This window comes from Schistocerca cancellata, chromosome 4 (assembly GCF_023864275.1).
Source record: "Schistocerca cancellata isolate TAMUIC-IGC-003103 chromosome 4, iqSchCanc2.1, whole genome shotgun sequence".
Taxonomy (NCBI): Eukaryota; Metazoa; Arthropoda; class Insecta; order Orthoptera; family Acrididae; genus Schistocerca; species Schistocerca cancellata.
Window position 1 is genome coordinate 755,449,310 of NC_064629.1, and position 21,483 is coordinate 755,470,792.

Genomic DNA, 21,483 nt, shown 5'->3' on the forward strand with positions numbered 1-21,483 from the left:
TGAAGAATTTGACAGGAAAGCAATATGTGGGAAAAACTGACAAGAAGAAGGAACAAGATGATAGGACGTCTGCTAGGGCATTGCAGAATAACTTCCATGGTACCTGAGGGTGCTGTAGAGGCTAAAAACTATGGAGCAACCTAGCGACTAGAGTACATCCAGCAAATAACTGAGGATGTACTTTGCAAGTGCTACTCAGAAATCAAGAGGTTCGCACAGGAGAGGAAAATGTGGCAGGTCACACCAAACCAGTCAGAAGAGTGATTACTCAAAAAAAGAACTACTGTCTTTGAGGCTAAAAAACCGCAATGTGAGGGTGGCTTGTTACACAAAAGAAAAATAGGGGATAACCCAGTATGACCGATGCAGAGAAAACATAGGACTGTGAATTCATTCCATGAGAAGCAGAAGGAAGAGTTCCATGCTGTAGTAGTCTCCTGGATTGCGCAGACCTTATCAGATGAGGCAGTAGCCCATCAGTTGCCATGCCATTTTTGAGCAAGCAGAGATCTCGTGCACCCGTAATTCCGCACCTGAGGTAGGCACAGTGAACAGTGAGCATGTAAGTGCTCCTCTAGCCAAACAGTGCGCCAGTTCATTCCCCAGGATACCCACATGAATTGGGACCCATATTAAGACAATTGAGCAGGCAGCATGATGAAGGTCAGTGAGAAAGGTCACGAAAAGCAGAGACCACACGGTGGCAAGAATAGCATCTGACAATAGCCTGGAGACTTCTCACTGAGTCAGCAAATATTAAAACACAGTTAAGGGAGGTCCATTTAATAAAATGGATGGATCTGCTAATGGCTATTAGCTTTGCTGCAAACACACCACATGTTCCCGGCAGCAAATGGAGTTCCATACCAGTAGGAAATGTAAAAGCATATCCCACCTGATCAACAGTTTTAGAAATGTCAGTGCAACAGATGGTAGCACTGTGAAACTCTCAAACAACTGGACTTAACAGACACTGAAAGGTCATGGAGCAAGTGAATCTTTAGGACCTTGGAAGAGATTGGTCCTAATCGTGGCCTGGGTACCATCAAAGGGGAATTTCGTGAGAAAACACAGGGAGCATAGTCCAGGGAGGGAAGATTGAGTTCTTGGATGAGTGAAACTAGGTACATTCCAACTGGTAATCCCATCTGACGGCAGGAATCAGGACAACATCCCTAAAATATATAAAGAGAGTGGGATATGTGGGAGGATAAGGGAACTCCTAAATGCCAATTACATAGAAGACCGAGAGCGGGCTCTGTCGAATCTGAAGAGGGAAGATCCCCCCCTTCAGCAAGGAGACTCTACAGTCCATGTTCGAAAGGCCAGATACATGTCACAATGGTGGTCTAGGTCTATCAGTTTCAAAGCTGAAGAAGCTGCTGAGCCACCATAGTCCAGTCAGGACAAAACTAGGGTCTGGTAAATACAGATATGAGTAGCATGAGCCGCATCCCAAGGGCAAGGAAGCACAGAATGTAAAGCTTTCACATGCAGTTAGTCTTCAGGTGATGAATATGGGGCAGCCAAGTCAGCTTTTTATCTAAGAGGAGGATCAAGAAACGGGATTGTGCTACAACGTCCAGCTGCTGGGTACCGAAGTAGAGTTTGGAGTCAAAATGGACAGCAGCACAATGGCAGAAATGCATGACCACTGTCTTTTGTAGGAAAGAATTGGAAACCATGAGAAAGAGCCCATGCAGAGGCCCGCTGGACGGCACCTTGAGGCTGGTGTTCAGGAGACACTACCAAGTGGGAGCTGTACCAGATGCAAAAATCGATAACATATAATGCAGGGGTAATCAGCAGCCCAACAGGGTTTACTAGTCCATTGATGGCACGGAGTCCTGTGGGGCACTGTTCTCTTGGATCCATGAGGAGCTGAGAGAAGTGCCAAGTAACCCAGAACAACCGGTGAGATGAAAACTGATGAACAAAAATTGATAGGTGGCCTGTAAATCCCCAGTCATGGAATCAAAAAAACTCTGTGACAAGGTGTTAGCATTTGGAAAAATCCTGTCGGATTGCTGTTTCCAACCTAAGCAAATGGCTGGTTGTGGTTTGTCCCTTCCAGAAACCACTCTGATAGAGGACACAGAAGGCCCCAAGATTCAAGGTCCCAGGATACTCTATGAGCAACTATCATTTCAAGCAGCTTACAAAGTATGTTGGTCACGATAATCGGCCAGTAACTGTCGAGATATGTTTGGTTGTAGCCTGGTTTAAGGCTTGGACCTACTATGCTATCTTGCCGTTGTGAGGGGAAGGCGCCTTGGAACCAAAATACTGTGAGGAGAAGCCTTTGGAGAACATTCAGGTGTAGGATAATCTGACTGTGAATTGGATCAGGACCTGGGACTGTGTTGTGGGATGAGGCAAGAGCCTGATGTTGTTCCCAGATAATGAAGGGTGCATTATAGAATTCAGTTTGGTGAGAGTGAAACATAAGGTGATGTCTTCAACTGGTCACTTCTACAATAGAAAGGTAGCCAGAAAGGAAGAGGACGCCGATGCTGATGCAAAGTGGGTTGCAAGGTGTTCTGGTAGAATATCACCTTGTAGAACAAGACCCAGTCAGAACAGCTGTTGATCATTGGTAGCCCACAAGAACATGGAGCTTGCCCCACACCTGAGATGAAGGTGTGTGCGTCCCCAGGGAGGAGAAACAGTGTTCCCAACATTCCTTCTTATTTTGTTTGATTACATAGAGGGCCTTAGCAACAAATCGCTTAAACGTTATACGGTTGGTTTGCAAGGACATCATCTGAATTGCTGCAGGGTTTGTCGGCGATCCTGAATGCTTTTACAATGTTAATCTATCCATGGAAAGGTGAAAAGCAGTTCCAGTGGCATGGGTGATAGTGTCAGATGCCTTGCACAATCTCATCAGAACAATATGACCGAGAGGCAGCGAATATAACAGCAAAGGCATACAAAGGTCAATTAGCTCTGAAGTGTCAAATGTGGTAGTCTGTCTGTCTTGCCGTAGCAAGGAAATGACAGGATCACCAGAAAGTGGTCATTATCACACAGGTCATCGTATAGTGACCAATGTAGTGAAGCCACATGATTAGGGGAAGAGATTGTTAGATCAATAGCTGAAAATGTTCCATGGGCAGCACGGAAGTGGGTAGGAGAACTATCATCGAGGTGGCACACATGATGGTCTGTGAGAAGCTGGTTAATTACAAGACCCCTACCAACTGAAGTGGTACTCCCCCTGCAGGGGGAGGTGTGTGCTGAAGTTCCCAAGCAGGAGGAAAGGGGGGAAGGTTGTTGGATTACTGTGATCAAATCATCATAAATTGTTGCCCTACCTGGAGATAGATAAACACTGCAAATGGTAATCTCTTACGTTTTTCACACCCGAGGTATGAAGGGGAATCCATTCACTGATGACATCTGTAAAAACCAAAGAACAGACCCCTCCAGATGTCCTCGAGACAAGCACAGTTCCAACAGAATGCACGATAATCATGGAGCACTGGAGAATAGTCATCAGTGAAGCATGTTTTTTGGAGAGCAACGCAAACTGCAGAAGAAGAGAAAATAAGGTGTTGTAGTTCCAGCAAGTGACAGTAGTACTCCTAACAACTACACTGGAAGATAGTGTGACTGATGGCCAGGTAAGGAATGAAGGGGCCAGGAGGACTGGTCATACCACAGGATCACTGCCTGTCACCAGTGGGAGTTGAATCACATTCACAAATATCAACTCAGAATCTAACTGTGTCGGGGAATCTAGCACCTCCAGAGCCATTGGAGGTGCCTTCTCCCAATTCTTCTTCTTCTTTTCCTTCGTAACCTTTTGTGGGCAAGGTTTCTTCATGGGACTATCCACACTGAGCATGGGGACAGATGAAGAGCGGACAGCCTTTGGACCCACAGGTCACGGCTCCTTCAGCCACTATTCGGCATCGGGCATCCAGTCCAGTTGCCAGGGAAAGGGACTACTAGAGGAAGCCCTGTCACCTGTTGACACCGATGAAAGAGAGTGCTCCTTCTTCTTCTGGGTACAGGAAGTGATTCCCAAAGAAGGTACTGCAGGAACCGCAAGAGAGGAGAGGCGGGTAGGGGTGGAGGGTGGAGATCTGGTTGGGGGAAAGTTGAGATTTTGGGGGAGGGGTCATGATGTTAAGTGTAATGGATAGTCACATACAAAGGATGAAAGCACTTGTATTTCTTTTGAGCCTTAATATACAACAGGCAGTTAATTCATTTTATTCCTGGAGTTCACAAGGACTACCTTCGTGGAGTTATCATGCACAGTTTAGGGTCTGCCATGTAGTGGGATGACATATGCCCAAGCACAACCATCTGAAGCACCCCATGGGCAGTGTAGCACAATGTTTCACATCACACCTGTACAGTATGACTTTAACTTTCTCTGTGAGTACATTTCCTTCAAAGGCTAAGATAAAGACGCCTCTGTCCGTACGATTATTCTTGGGCCCTTTTTGTACATACTCAATCAAATGTACGCCCCGCTGCTGGAGATAAGTCTGGGGCTCCTTGGTTGTTCGGAGCACAAGATCTCTGTGGAAGAATTCATTTTATTCCTGGAGTTCACAAGGACTACCTTCGTGGAGTTATCATGCACAGTTTAGGGTCTGCCATGTAGTGGGATGACATATGCCCAAGCACAACCATCTGAAGCACCCCATGGGCAGTGTAGCACAATGTTTCACATCACACCTGTACAGTATGACTTTAACTTTCTCTGTGAGTACATTTCCTTCAAAGGCTAAGATAAAGACGCCTCTGTCCGTACGATTATTCTTGGGCCCTTTTTGTACATACTCAATCAAATGTACGCCCCGCTGCTGGAGATAAGTCTGGGGCTCCTTGGTTGTTCGGAGCACAAGATCTCTGTGGAAGATGATTACTTGGACTATGTTCAAAGTTTGGTGGGGGAATGGTCACTGGTATGTCACCTAGAGCTATAGACTGGGCAGCAGATGAAGTTTTAATTAATAATGAACCATTTCACATTTTTTCCCGAACACAACTTCCCAAATTTTCTGTCTTCACTTGTTTGAACCAAACATAATGGTTTCATAGTAGTAAGAGTATCCCCGTCAATCTGAGTATATATTGGGTGAAGTGTTTCGCTCTCAGAAATTTGGCTTGTCCCTCTCCCACTGTGTAGCCATGGAAGGAAACATCATGGGTCACATCTCTCTGCATTGTAATAATCTTTCCTATCTTAAGAGACTGCTGGGGCTCTTCAACCAACAGTAGAAGAAAGTTTAATTCATTTCATGTGTGAATCTTCTGCCATGGTACCACCTACTCCTAACACGGGCTCTCTGAATGGGTGCCACCCAGGCACAGCAACAGTTACCTGGTCAGTAAACCATTGCTTGGAGCCCCCTGCTCCAGCTGTCATGGACACATAAGTCTTTTAATCCTTGTCTTGTGTGGAGAATTTCCAGCTCAGGCACAAACAATGCAATCCCCACACGGTCAGAGGCCTACCACAGCGCAGGTACTTGACAAACCCCTGCACCCATCCCCCATAATGGAACACCCCTGTACTGGGTTGTGGGCATAGTATCTTTGCACGAAAGAAAGGATGCAAAGAGAGAAATGATGAATACACTCCATGTCGGCCGACCGTCCCTGCATGATCTGCACTTCTGTAAATGTTGGAAAAAGAGATAGCAGGTCAAACACAACAATGGGGACAATATAGTTAAGCATGCAAAGTTGTAGAATGCTGGGAGGGAAGAAAACAAGTGTCCAAACTCACAAACCAAATCAAGCACAATCAGCACCAAGAAGACCAAGCCAATGGAAAGCCAGAGGAAAAAAAAGATAGGGAAGTAAAACAGGAGGAGGATAGATTTGCAGCATGGAAAGGGAAGTAGGGCTGCAAGGGCTGGAGCCCAGTGGTAGCCAAACACATACTCATGAAAGAGATGCGAGGCCCTCTGGGGAAATTACAACTTTAACTCACATGTGCCACTTCATAATTTTGCTCTTCATTAATCGAAGAGCTAGTTTTTGAGTTCACTATCTTTTGTAGTAGTATCTTCAGCAGTAGTCTGAGTACATAATTATTACTTGCTCTTTTCAGAAATTTTGTTTCATGCCAAATGATTAGCATAATTTTTGTTATTAATAAGAGTGTCTCCCAGTTAGGAACAGTGCTACTTCATTTTTTGAATTTTACTGTGTCATGGTAAAAATAAGATCACAGTTTAAGATGCAGAGAGATTAGCAACTAAATGTTCAACCTGTGCAAGTGCAAGAAGAAGAGGAAACAGCCACTTTGGACCAGCATGCAACTGATCACCTAGTGGAAATTTTAAAGCAATTAAGCCTTAACAACTCAGCAAACTGAAATAGTTAAAAATCAGATGAAGATTCCGACTAAACAAGATTTAGAGCAGGTTACAACCGAAGACCAAAGCGAAAAATATAGTGTGATAGCAAGAAAAGATCTCTAACGAGATAAATCAAGCTCAAGAACAATTTCCTCTTCAACTACAAAAAGTAACCCAAGACATGCAGGATTTAACAAATAAACAAAAGGAAATAGATACTAAGGTAGGACAATTAAACCAAATAGTTACTACTCTATCACGTTGTTGTGATCATTTGATCAAGATATGGAATGATGAGCATAAATAAAAATTTTTGAGCAATTTAGATGATTGGTTGAAAGATAAAGATCAGCAAGCAATAAACTGTGCTAACAAAAGTATTAAAGAAACAGTGGAAAACCTGTCAGTAGATAATTTTCCTTCAAATAATCAAGCCAACAAAGATCCGGAGGAAATTAAGGATCAATTAGGATCTGACTGTGTTCAGTGGCAGACAAGAATGGCACAGTCCGTAGAAGCCTTGTTGCAAGGTATACAGGAAGTCTGGGGGGACAGGATGATAAATGATGACTGTCCTGAACTGTGCTGTGAAGACATACAGTAGAACTCAAACAACGGTCCGGAATATGGCAATGTGCATCCTTGTCAAGCATTTTGCAATAATGATTCAGATACAGCGTATGGAGTTTTAATGCCAACAACCCTCTATACGATGAAGTTAATAGAGGGGAAACCTCTCAGACATAGGCAGTTCCAACTATTTTCATCTGATAAGAAAACTGTAAATCCTGTCGTGTTTATTTGTGGACTTCATGGAGTCTTACCAGGATCATGGACAGAAATGTTGGAGATGAATTATGTCCCATGCCATACTCCACAAGATGGTGTACCATGGACCACTTATATGATGGCCACCTACACAAAACATGAGGAATTTGAAAGAGCCTTCCTGGCCAAATATTGGTCTATAGGGATACAGGAGCACTTGAGAACAGAAGTCTTTAAACTGGAGGATCGCTCATTTATATCTGGTAGCTTGTGCTGGTACTTTGAAAAGCATTTGAACAAAGGAGAAATACTGGGATGAACCAATTACGAAGAAGGATATTCCATGGATTCTAAAAGCAAAGTTGCCAACTGAGATTCTCAAAAAAATTTTACATACATCTGACTAGAATGTAGATGAATTCATGTCAGTCGTAGATTCAATTTATTTGCTATAGGATGATATCAATTCGAGAGGAGACAAGGCAACTGACATGTCCAAGGACATACTTCGTATAATGGTCATGCAAATAACAATCACACACATGAAAAAAATGCAAATAGTCCTATGCAGCACAGCTACAATCCAAAACAGAATAACAATTATCGACAGAATGGGAATGTAAACAGCTTCCATTCTAATCGTAATCAATCAAATACATCAGATCCAATCAAATACATCAGATCAAATAAATAATCCACTCTACAATTCCAGTACCAATAACCAGCACTGGAACTGGAATCATAGTCAAATACAGCAACCACAACTGACGAGTAGTAACTGGAGAGAACAAACAGTAGTGATTATGGGACTGGAATAGGATCTATGAGCAAGACGAGAACTTCTTACATTATAATGATGATGTGGATATTATGGAAGAACTATGTTCCAATACCAGTCCATGTGATAAAAGTGGATTCCCCAGTACTGATCTCAGCAATCCAAGGAACAGTAGAGGATGTTCCAGTCATAGTGGTGTTTTACACTGGAGCATTGGTGACACTATTTCAAGTAGTTTTCTCAAAAGGGCATTCCAAATGACCAATCTGCCTACATCTCCAGTACACAATTGTAAGACATTTGGAGCAATAGGTACAAGATCACGAAGTGTTATAATACAGACTCCATTGAAAATTAAGCTGGGAAATATAGCCATAAAATGCACATTCCTAGTGGTAAAAAAAATTACCAGCAGACTGTATTCTGGGCCTGGAAATTATCCAAGCTGTAGATATTTTAGATTTGATTCTGTCGTCATTTTGTTAATTAAAGTAAAAAGCAACAGAAGCTGTAATCAATTCTACATAGTGCAATTTACTATACAATCCAGTCTGCAGTGTGAAAATCTGTATAGCTGGCTTTCCTTCATGTCATTGTGATGGGGAAACACTGAATACACATTCAATTCTGTAACGTGTATCTCATACTTATTACATACACTTAATAATTTATCATGAAACAGTTTGTAGCACGCCATGAACCTGACCTAGCAAGAGAGGTTACATTTCCTTTACTGAAACTGTTGTAACATAGCTAATGTCCATGCACTTTCACCCAAGCTGACAACGCAGTATTCCATGTGAGCTGCAAGGCGGGAGGCCATTAACGCTATCATGGACTATAATACAATAAAAATGTTGAACCACAGCAATAAGCCTTACCCATATGCTCGACCACACATTCCATAGTTGCCAGCACCATATGAACCACCTATGATGACTGTAAATTTGGGCACCTGTGCACAAGCAACAGCTGTTACCATTTTGGCTCCATTCTTGGCAATGCCACCAGCTTCAGCATCACACCCCACCATGAACCCTAGTCAAACAAGAAAAACAAAATTACACACACACACTTAAAAAATGGCAAGTTGCATATCTGAAGTGTTAACATATATGATGTTCTAGATTCCTAATGTTCTTGGTACAGTTAAAAAGTTTCTTTACTCTTAAACTTTGGGGGTGGGCACATGGATTCTCACTAGGTCCTTTGTTTGTCTGCTCATTTGTGTGAATTTTATTTATTTATGTTTGTGTATCAGGGTTTCCAGTATTAAGGGACGCACACGTCTTCCTGTAGATTGCTTATTTGGTTTTTGCTTACATAAGAAACTATGGCTCCTTGGGACGTTGTATCTATGGCATTTCAGTGGTTCTACAGTGCCTACATTTGTGTTTTTCTGACTAAGTGCTTGGTGAAATACAAACAACAGAATGCATGAACACAACAATTCAGCAGTCATTGAAGAACCTTATCACATTCACTGTGGTGACAAAAGTCATGATGGGATAGCGATATACACACTTACAGACAGCGGTAATATCACATACACAAAGTATAAAAGGGCAGTGTATTGGTGGAGCTGTCATTTGTATCCAGGTGATTCATGTGAAATGGTTTCTGACATGATTATGGCCACATGACAGGAATTAACAGACTCTGAACACAGAATGGTAGTTGGCACTAGAGGCGAGGGGCATTCCAATTCTGAAATCATTTAGGAATTCAGTATTTTGCAAATCACAGTGTCAAGAGTGTACTGAGAATGCAAAATTTCAGGCATTACCTCTCACCACAGACAACGCAGTAGTTGACAGCCTTCACAAGAGCAGCCAACAGACAAGTAACATTGTGTGGAATAACTACAGAAATCAATGTGGAACATATTACAAATGTATCTGCTATGACAGTGCAGCGAAATTTGGTGTTAATGGGCTATGGCAGCGGATGACTGACACGAGTGCCTTTGTTAACAGCACATCACCCGCAGTGCCTCTCCTGTGTTCATGACCATATCAGTTGGACCGTAGACAACTGGAAAACTGTGGTCTGGTCAGATGAGTCCCAATTTCAGTCGGTAAGAGCTGACGGTAGGGTTCAAGTGTGGCGCAGACCCCATAAAGGCATGGTCCCAACTTGTCAACAAGGCACTGTGCAAGCTGGTGGTAGTTCCATAATGGTGTGGGCTGTGTTTATGTGGAATGGACTGGCTCCTCTGATCCAACTGAACTGATCACTGACTGGAAACTGTTATGTTCAGCCACTTGGAGACCAGTTACAGCCATTCATTGACTGGGACATAATCAAGAGGTCAGTTTGGGCACAAAATCCCCCATTGGCAACACTTTCACAATTGTGGAAGGCTACAGAGCAGGACTTCACAACAAATGTGCTCATGGAACAAGCTGTAAGCAGCTAGGTGCGAGCACAGAGCAGGGTGAGCACAGTACCCCTACTATTGGCACAGGGCAGAGAGTGGGGGTGCCAAATGATGAGTTGAGTGGGGGACACAACAGCTGCCGTCGCATGTTCATCAGTAAATTTAAATCTTCAACCAGTTCCATGGAAATCACTATATGAAATATTATTACTAGAAATGAAACAAATAAACAAAAATGCATATGTGTCACATTATCTTATTAACTTATACTTCTATATTTTTCTTTATTTACTTTGCGACCCGTTATACAATAATGAAGTCATTAAAGTGTGAGGTTATCGGTTCTCTTGCACTTCTCCCCTTAAACAATTGCTTCTATGCACAGAGTCATTGTTCTTGTGCATCTTAGATGCAGCATGCAGTTTAGATTGTGATCACACAGTGAGTTTCTCAGGTGCATCTTCTTACTTTTCATTGCAGAGAACAACTGTTCAGAGCAAACATTGATTATTATTGTAGCCACCTGTTTATGGAAACAAGGAAATCTGTGCTGAGGGACGTGTCTATAGAATTCCAAAATGTTTCACTTATACTGACATTTGTCTTTGTATTCTCTGTCACACTGCACAGCAATAATTTCTAATTATAGTTCAGGACAAGTATCTTCCATAAGCACTGAATACGGAGAGGAGAATAGATCAAAATTACTTTCTAATGCCACCAGATCTTGAAAACAATGCTCAAATTCTTCCTTAAGGGGTATAAAAATGTGTTAATAATGCTGAAAGTCTTCATTAACAACAGCATCTTGCACAGATGATAATTTAGGAAAATCGGCTGGATTTCCTTTTACCGGCTGTCATTTTGTGTACCTATCATTCTGTGTTAAAAGTAAGATTCCTCAGACAGAAGACTGAGGCGCGAAGACATTTCAGTGTTATGTAATACTGACTCACCATTATTGCTATTAGATGGCACAACTATCAAAGCTGATCCTGTCATATTTCGCAGTCAGCACTTCTCCCTTGTTGTTACGACCACATGGTGCGAACACCTTGTCACAGCTACTCTGCTTGCGGGTAAGAGCATGAGCAGGAGCAAGTGCTCACATTCAAAACCTGTGAATTGTTAGGCACCGTTACACACACATGAGGGCTCAATATTTCTGCAGTGTTCTTCAAATAACTTTGAGTCCATGCTACGTCGAGCTGCTGCATTACAACATGCAAAAGGAGGTCCAACACGACATTAAGAGGTATCCCTTGATTACTGTTACATCAATGTACACCAAAGCTAAGCACTGTTGCGATGCAAACAACGCTGCCATGGTGTTAGAGATTAGGTGGCTCAAATGTGTGTGTGGTGGGTCTGACCAATAATAATATTGTATGTAATTTTTAAGAAAATCATGTGGAGTCTCATGAAAACTTACATGAGGCAGAGAAGCACAATGACAGAACATTTGTAGATTGGGTTGAGTCTGTCAATTACCAAACCCAATCAGCAAGGAAATGCATGTCAATTTCTCATACAATTACAGGAGGAATGGCTCAACGTTTGACAGTTGTTCATAAGAACTTTGTGAAGATTCTAATTGGAAAAAGAGCAAGTGCTGTAATAACAGTCCTCTGACAGATGCTTACATGTCTGGGCACTAGGCACTGGTAATGTAACACTGACATACTCTAAGTTTCTTATCCACTGATCCCTATACACAACAAAGATTGGAGTATTAAATTATTGTTTTCCAAAGAAAATTAAGAGGTATTAGACACAGTGGTGGCTGAAAAGTCACAAAAAATAAAAAAAATAAAAGCTGCTTCTATTATATAGGCACAGAACAGAACTGTCTACTTAGTATCTTTAGAAAAATTATGTACATCTCCATATAAACTCTGCAAGCCACCGTATGGTGTATAGCGGGGAGGGGGGGGGGGGGGGGGGGGGGACTTTTTTCTATTGCTTGTCATTTCCTTTCTTGTTTCACTCACAAATGGAGTGAAGGAAAAACAAGTGTGTGTCCCTGTATGAACCCTAATTCCCCTTTATCTTGTCTTCACTGTCCTCATGCAAAATATATGCTGGCAGCAATAGAATTGTTCTGGCGTCAACCACAAATTCTGTATCTTTACGTTTTCTCAATAGTTTTTCACAAAAATAATGTTGTCTTCCCACCAGGGACTACCATTTGAGTTCACAAGAAATCCATAATATTCATGTGTTAATCGATCCTACCAATAACAAATCTAGCAAGCCTGTCTCTGAACTGCTTTGATGTCATCCTTTAATTGGATCTGGTTGGGATTCCACACATTCCAGCAGTACTCCAGACTGGGTCACATTAATGTTCTACATGCAGTCTCCTTTATAGATGAGCTCCACTTTCCTAGAATTATCCCAATAAACCGAAGTTGGCAGTTCACCTTTCTGGCTATCGAACTGCCGTACTCATTTAATTTCATATTGCTTTGCAATATTACATCTGGATATTTAATTGCCATGATTGTATCAAGCAGCACATCACTAATGGTTCTTGTGAACACAACCTAGCTCTTCATTCTCACGAAGTAATGAGTGCTTTTTTTGATTGATTGATTGATTTCTTTATTAATCCAGGTAACAATTTACATTTTGTGGATTTCGTCAGCAAAATCATATACAATACAATATACCTACAATTTATAGACATAAAATTAGTATTTACACACATTTTTGAGGTATCTTACATTAGTTTTATATCCTTATGTAATTTTCCTATAGTACTGTACAATTCTGGATTTCATATTATAATTATTTCCTCATGTATTACAATGCAGGCAACTTTAATTACACAACATGTTTTAATTCAGATAGTCCGTTACAGTGTAATAACTTTTATGTAATAAAAATTTTTTTAGTTTTGTTTTGAACTGTCCAACTGTGTCAATATCTTTTATATTTTGAGGTAATTTATTATATAATTTAACGGCATTGTACAACAAGCTCTGCTGAGTTTTAACTTTATTTTTCCTCTCTAGATGCAGATTGTATTGGTTTCTAGTTTCATAGCTGTGTACTAAAGAATTTTTCATATAGCAGTCAATATTTTTTTTTTTTACATACATAATACTTTGAAAAATGTATTCACAGGGGACAGTTAGGATTTCCAGCTTTTGGAAATGTTCAAGGCAGTGAGCCCTACTGCCACTCTTGCTCTTTACTGTAATTTGAAAACTATTTGAATATTTTTACTGTTGACTCCCCAAAATATTATTCCATAGGTAATAACAGAGTGGATATAAGAAAAATATACAGATCTGACACATGTAGTATCATCACACACTGCAGTCAGAATTCTAAGAGCATAGCATGCTGTAGCGATTCTGTTACTAAGTATTTTAATATGTTCTTCCCACTTTAACTGACTGTCAACATGCATACCAAGAAATTTTGTGTAGTCTACACATTCTATAGTTTCATCGTTTAACTTAAAGTTGTTATAGTGTGGTTTTTTTGCAGACATAGAAGTTAATAGCATTTGCTTCTTTTTTTAAATTTAGTGTTAGTTTATTTGCGGATTCACACTCGCATACACTGTTTAGTGTTTGTTCGGCTTTATCTTTCAGTGCATCTGGTGATTTGCCATTGATTAGAACATTTGAGTCATCTGCAAACAATATTGTTTGTCCATGGTTGATGCTCTGTGGGAAGTCATTTATGTAAATGAGGAATAGTATTGGGCCAAGGACACTACCCTGTGGGACACCTATATTTACATAATTTGGGTCTGAAGTATACTTTACAATATAGTTTGAGCAACTTGAAATATGTGAGATTTCAGTTATATGTCTCCTATTTTTTAGATATGACTGGAACCACTTTTTCACAAGTCCCCTTATTCCCAGTTCATCTAACTTATTTAACAATATGTTGTGGTCTACTGTATCAAACACTTTAGTTATATCAAGAAATATACCTGTTGTGTAGTTCCCTTTATCTAATGCTTCTACACTGTGTTTTGTGAGGTGTGCTGTTGCTGATTCTGTGCTTTTCCCTGATCAAAATCCAAACTGGTCAACAGACAGTAAGTTGTATTTATTTAAATAATTCATTAGCCTATCTTTCATAATACTTCCATGGTATTAGAGGGAGGTATTTTTTTGAGGGGGGGAGGAGACCAGACAGCGAGGTCATCGGTCTCATCGGATTAGGGAAGGAAGAGGAAGGAAGTTGGCCATGCCCTTTCAAACGAACCATGCTGGCATTTGCCTGGAGCGATTTAGGGAAATCACGAAAAACCTAAATCAGGATGGCCAGACGCGGGATTGAACCGTCGTCCTCCCGAATGCGAGTCCAGTGTGCTAGCCCCTGCGCCACTTCGCTCGGTCTTTCATAATAGTTTCTAATATTTTTGCAAAACAAGAGAGTAGAGAAATTGGCCTATAATTTTCAATTTTTCCTGCATCACCTTTTTTGAAGAGAGGTAGTAATTTAGCATATTTTAAATAGTCTGGAAAGTAGCCCTGCTTGAAAGAGTGATTTATAATATCAACTAAAGGTGGAAGTAGGCTCTTGATACAGTCCTTAATTATAAAAATGGGGACTTCATCCAGACCAGCTGAGTTTTTGTTTTTCAATTTGCTGACTGCTTGATAGACTTCTTCCTGTGTTGTAGGGAATAACACCATTGAGTATGATACACCATTATTTGGCTTTTTGACCTGAGGGGCTGTTAGAAAATTTTCCTGTAATTTTATTCCTATGCTACTAAAATAATCATTTATATAGTTTGCCAAATATATTGGGTCTTTTATTAGAGTCCCTTCCTCTTTGATTTTCAAGTTTGACAGAATCATTTTCCTGGTACCAGTTTCCTGCTTCACAATCTTCCATACTACCTTATTTTTGTGTTCAGCAGAGAGCACCAGTTTGGTAATGAGCTCTCTTTGCTTCAAGCAATATTTTCCTATATCTTTTATAAATGAGTGAGAAAGCAGGATTAGTTTGGCTGTGTTTAATGGAGCTCAGGTACTTCAGTGTTTCAGACGATTTTTTGATGCCTTTTGTGACCAACTTGTTTTTTCCTGCTGTTGATAATGGACATAATACTTCAGGAAATGTTTCTTCAAAATTTAATTTAAACAATGTCATGAAATTTTTGAATTTTTCATTTGCATCTACCTCTGAGTATACAGAGTCCCATGTTTGTCCTGCTATCTGTTTGGCAAACTCATATCTATTTTGTTTAGAAAAAATTCGTCTGTAAATATGCATTTTCCTTGTTTCTTCTGGAACCACTTTTATATTAATGATTTGACCTGAGTGATCAGATAATCCTAGCTCTGCTACCACCACCTCACAGTTTTCTTTGCCTAAATCTGTTAATACCTGATCAACAGCTGTCTTTGAGTATTTTGTTATTCTGGTTGCACTGTTAACCATTGGAACTAGATTGAAACTTTGAGCAAGACTTTGTAATGTGTCCCATGTAGAATCAGGATTCAGTTTATCTACATTTAGGTCTCCACATATGAGAATGTGGTTCTTTGGCGTGGATATCTTGTCAAGAACATGATTACGTTTGGAGAAAAAGATGTTGAAGTCTCCACTAGGAGATCTGTATATACATAAGATAATCAAATTCCTACACCTACAACTCACGCGTTCAAATTGATACCATATTTTTATATCTCCAGAAGGCTTTTGACACTTCCTCACAAGTGACTTCTAATTAAATTATGTGCCTATGGAGTATCACCTCAGTTATGCAATTAGGTTTGTGAGTTCCTATTATAAAGTTCACAGGTCGTAGTAATAGAGGGAAAGTCATCAAGTAAAACAGAAGTCATACCTGGCATTCTCCAAGGCTGTGTTATAGGCCCTCTGCTGTTCCTGATCTATATAAATGATTCAGGAGACAATCTGAGCAACCCCCTTGGATTATTTGAGATGATGCTGTAATGTACTGTCTTCCAAAGTCATCAGATAATCAAAACCAACTGCAAAATGATTTGGACTAGATGTCTGTATGGTGTGAAAAGTGGGAATTGACTCTAAATGAGAAGTGTGAAGTCATCCACATGAGTAATTAAAGGAATCTGCTAAATTTTGGCTCACAAATAAATCACACAAATCTAAAGGCTGTCAGTTCTGCTAAGTTTCAAACTAACTTACTCCTCAGAGTATACAAATATTTTTGTTGGTGCCCACCTGCATAGAGATAAATAATCATCAAACTAAAATAAGAGAAATCAGACATCATACGGAGAGACTAGAGTGTTCGTTTTTCCAACATGCTGTTTGAGAATGTTTTGATGAACCATCCACCATTCCATAGTAACCGTGTAGATGTAGATGAATGACGTATTTGAACATTACAGGATTGTTTTTCCTACTCATCTGCATTAACTTACATTTTCCTTCATTAGTGCAAGTTGCCATTCATCACACCAAAAAGAAATTCTGTGCAAGTAATGATGTATCCTCATACAGTCACTCAATGATGACAATTTCCTGTATGCTACAACATCATCAGCAAACAGTTGGAGACTGCTACACATCCTACCTGTCAGCTTGTCTATGTATATAAATAATAACAGCAGACCTATCACATTTTTCTGGGACACTCCTAATGAAATCGAACAGAAGGGTATGAAAAGGTTATGGGTAAATTTGGAGAGGATATGGAGGCCAACAGGAACGGGAAACAACTCTTGGATTTCTGTGCCAGTATGGGCTTAGTAATCACAAACTCCTTTTTTAAACATAAGAACATTCACCGGTATACTTGGGAAGGCAGGGGAACCAGATCTGTCACTGACTATATAGTAACAGATCAGGAATTCAGGAAGGCTGTGAGGGACACACGTGTATTCAGGGGATTCTTTGATGACACTGATCATTATTTAATCTGCAGTGAAATTGGGATTGTGAGGCCGAAAGTGCGGGAGGTCAGGTCCATATGTAGGAGGATAAGAGTGGAGAAACTTCAGGATATGGAACTCAGGCACAAGTACATGACAGCGATCTCAGAAAGGTACCAGTTAGTTGAATGTAGCCAATTACAGTCATTGGAAAAGGAATGGACAAGGTACAGGGACACAGTACTAGAAGTGGCTAAAGAATGTCTTGGAACAGTAGTGTGTAAAAGTAGGAAGAAGCAAACAGCTTGGTGGAATGATACAGTCAAGGCAGCCTGTAAAAGGAAAAAGAAGGCATATCAAAAATGGCTACATACCAGAACCCAGGTAGACAGAGAAAGTTATGTTGAAGAAAGAAACAAAGCCAAACAGATAATTGCAGCATCCAAGAAGAAATCGTGGGAAGACTTTGGAAACAGGTTGGAGACTATGGGTCAAGCTGCTGGAAAACCATTCTGGAGTGTAATTAGTAGTCTTCGAAAGGGAGGTAAGAAGGAAATGACAAGTATTTTGGACACGTCAGGAAAACTGCTGGTGAATCCTGTGGATGCCTTGGGAAGATGGAGGGAATATTTTGAAGAGTTGCTCAATGTAGGTGAAAATGCGATCAGTAATGTTTCAGATTTCGAGGTAGAATGGGATAGGAATGATGATGGAAATAGGATCACATTTGAGGAAGTGGAAAAAATGGTCAATAGATTGCAGTGCAATAAAGCGGCTGGGGTGGATGAAATTAAGTCGGAACTCATCAAACACAGTGGAATGTCAGGTCTTAAATGGCTACACAGGATAATTGAAATCGCCTGGGAGTCGGGACAGGTTCCATCAGACTGGACAAAAGCAGTAATCACACCAATCTTTAAACATGGAAACAGAAAAGATTGTAACAACTACAGAGGTATCTCTTTAATCAGCGTTGTGGGTAAAATCTTCTCAGGTATTGTTGAAAGGAAAGTGCGAGTATTAGTTGAGGACCAATTGGATGAAAATCAGTGTGGGTTTAGGCCTCTTAGAGGTTGTCAAGACCAGATCTTTAGCTTACAGCAAATAATGGAGAAGTGTTATGAGTGGAACAGGGAATTGTATCTATGCTTTATAGATCTAGAAAAGGCATATGACCGGGTTCCTAGGAGGAAGTTATTGTCTGTTCTACAAGATTATGGAATACGAGGCAAACTTTTGCAAGCAATTAAAGGTCTTTACATGGATAGTCAGGCAGCAGTTAGAGTTGATGGTAAATTGAGTTCATGGTTCAGAGTAGTTTCAGGGGTAAGACAAGGCTGCAACCTGTCTCCACTGTTGTTCATATTATTCATGGATCATATGTTGAAAACAATAGACTGGCTGGGTGAGATTAAGATATGTGAACACAAAATAAGCAGTCTTGCATATGCGGATGACTTAGTTGTGATGGCAGATTCGATTGAAAGTTTGCAAAGTAATATTTCAGAGCTAGATCAGAAATGTAAGGACTATGGTATGAAGATTAGCATCTCCAAAACGAAAGTAATGTCAGTGGGAAAGAAATATAAACGGATTGAGTGCCAAATAGGAGGAACAAAGTTAGAACAGGTGGACGGTTTCAAGTACTTAGGATGCATATTCTCACAGGATGGCAACATAGTGAAAGAACTGGAAGCGAGGTGTAGCAAAGCTAATGTAGTGAGCGCTCAGCTACGATCTACTCTCTTCTGCAAGAAGGAAGTCAGTACCAAAACTAAGTTATCTGTGCACCGTTCAATCTTTCGACCAACTTTGTTGTATGGGAGCGAAAGCTGGGTGGATTCAGGTTACCTTATCAACAAGGTTGAGGTTACGGATATGAAAGTAGCTAGGATGATTGCAGGTACTAGTAGATGGGAACAATGGCAGGAGGGTGTCCACAATGAGGAAATCAAAGAAAAACTGGGAATGAACTATATAGATGTAGCAGTCAGGGCGAACAGGCTTAGATGGTGGGGTCATGTTACACGCATGGGAGAAGCAAGGTTACCCAAGAGACTCATGGATTCAGCAGTAGAGGGTAGGAGGAGTCGGGGCAGACCAAGGAGAAGGTACCTGGATTCAGTTAAGAATGATTTTGAAGTAATAGGTTTAACATCAGAAGAGGCATCAATGTTAGCACTGAATAGGGGATCATGGAGGAACTGTATAAGGGGGGCTATGCTCCAGACTGAACGCTGAAAGGCATAATCAGTCTTAAATGATGATGATGATGATGATGACTCCTAATGACACCTTTGTCTCTGCTGTCAGATCACACACACACACACACACACACACACACACACACACACACACAAACCAGGAAAGAGAAATGGTAAGAAGCACAGATACTGAAGTGAAGGAAAACTGTAGCATTGGATCAAGGAAGGCAAGGAGCAGGAAATTATTCAAAAGTAAGGAAAGACTAACACTACTTCTACTTTCATTCTTGAACCTTTTTTAAACCGCAAAAGCTGCCTATTCAAACACCACCTTAAATTTGTGTCTGCCAACCCTAAAATATTCCATCCCTTATAAGTTATCCACTAACTGGCTGTTTGTTGTATCTGTAAAAAGCAGATTTGGAATACACTACCTTGGACGATGCGTCACCTTACATGCAACCATTGCTATCTCAGTGTCATAATTTATCTCAGTTAATACTTTACCTCATAAATGCAAAACAAGGCATCATGTAGAACTTTCATTGAATGAGTTTGACAATTTAAAAATTTCTAGCTACATGATGAGTCACATGGCAGGTAATGAAGCCAACTTTACAGATACAGGAAAGATTGTGAAACCAAGAAAATATCAGGCTCAACATATGAAATATTTTTAATACTGCATAACAACAACAACTTCAAGGCAGGCTGACAGACATACAGCAAAGCATGTTTTACTGTAATATCTAGCATTCACAATAAAAACATGCTTTTACTCATATAAGTTAAGAGAAGACACCATTTTCAAAACAACATTAAACAAAAAATAAAAATTCATCCTAGTAGAGTGGTAAGCTGAAAAAGTTTAGTAAAACATTTTGTAGTGACTTCTGTTAAAAAACAAATGGATTCAGAGCAAGAATACAATTTTACCATTCTGAAATGGCATCTTCAGAGATAATCCCAAACCCACAAAGAAAGCCACATACATGTGACAATTAAGAGGAAAGCAAGAACTATCACAAAAATAAAATGCAAGAAGTTGCCTCAGTCTCTGGGTGAAGATTCCAATGCTTAAACATTAGTGTCACCAGACCAGAAAAGATTTCATGTAACCATCATCAATCTATGATTAGTACAAACCACTCTCAATGAAACAGTTAATCAATGAGGATTGGGAAAATATGTACCTAAGTTAGTTAATTAGTTATTTTCATGTTCCATGGATCATAATTGTGACCTCTCTTTATGGTGTGGAACAGGTCAGTTTAAAATACACTTTCTCAATGGAAAATATGGCTACATGCCGATCATTTACATGATTTATTAAGTTAGTTTTTTCCCATGAATATGCTGATTTATACTTAACTACATATGATCTCTAACGTACTCTCTTAAAACACACACACACACACACACACACACACACACACACACACACACACACACACACACACACAGAGAATTCTCCTATGGAGTAGAAAGAATTGGCACACAAATATGATTGAGGTTAATTTTATTATCCACTAAATTTTTTACATCGTTTGGATGGTGGTCAAAGATTTCTGTGTGTAAATACCTCACTCCTTTTTGTGTCACAGTACAGTCATCTTTAGATGGGACATGGAAGCAAACATTTGGAGATGGTCAGGTTTTGTTGTATCACAATGTGAAATTTCACATTGTGGAGTATTCCCAAGTGGGAAACAGAGAATAAGATTTTTGTTTTGAGAACTGGATGTGACTAATGAGATGCAAGATTTTTTTTATGTGACAAGCAAAACGTAAGGCACAATACTGGATTACTTTGTTTGCAGTTTAAACCTGTATATGTTGGTTTTCATATTATAACTTATGTGCCATAAATATATGCTGTTTCATACCACTAGCAGATTTTGAATATCTTGCAAATGTGTTTGTTACAATAAAATGATGGGAATCGACATAGTGGTTGTTAAAGACTTCTCATGTTTGGTTGTATTCAAATTACGACTATCATGTTCTCAAAGTATGCAGTTTCAATGGACCAGCACATTCAAGATTTATCTAAAATGCGTCATTTTTGGTGTGACTTGCTAGAATTAAATGAAAGGTCATAACGTATCTGCTGCCATAGCCTTTATGACTTCTTAAGATAAATGACTGCACCTGCAGTGCAGTAGAGATGCAGTCTGAGAAC

The 21,483-nt window shown here is 40.1% G+C and overlaps 1 protein-coding gene across 1 annotated transcript in view; it reads right to left on the bottom strand.

The window, feature by feature from the left end:
• The window catches only part of LOC126184488 (methylcrotonoyl-CoA carboxylase beta chain, mitochondrial), a 100,264-nt gene that overhangs the window by 29,543 nt on the left and 49,238 nt on the right, over positions 1–21,483 (bottom strand). The window contains exon 8 of the mRNA XM_049926881.1: positions 8,757–8,913. Within this exon, the coding sequence (XP_049782838.1) occupies positions 8,757–8,913 (157 nt within the window). The remainder of the gene's footprint in view (positions 1–8,756; positions 8,914–21,483) is intronic.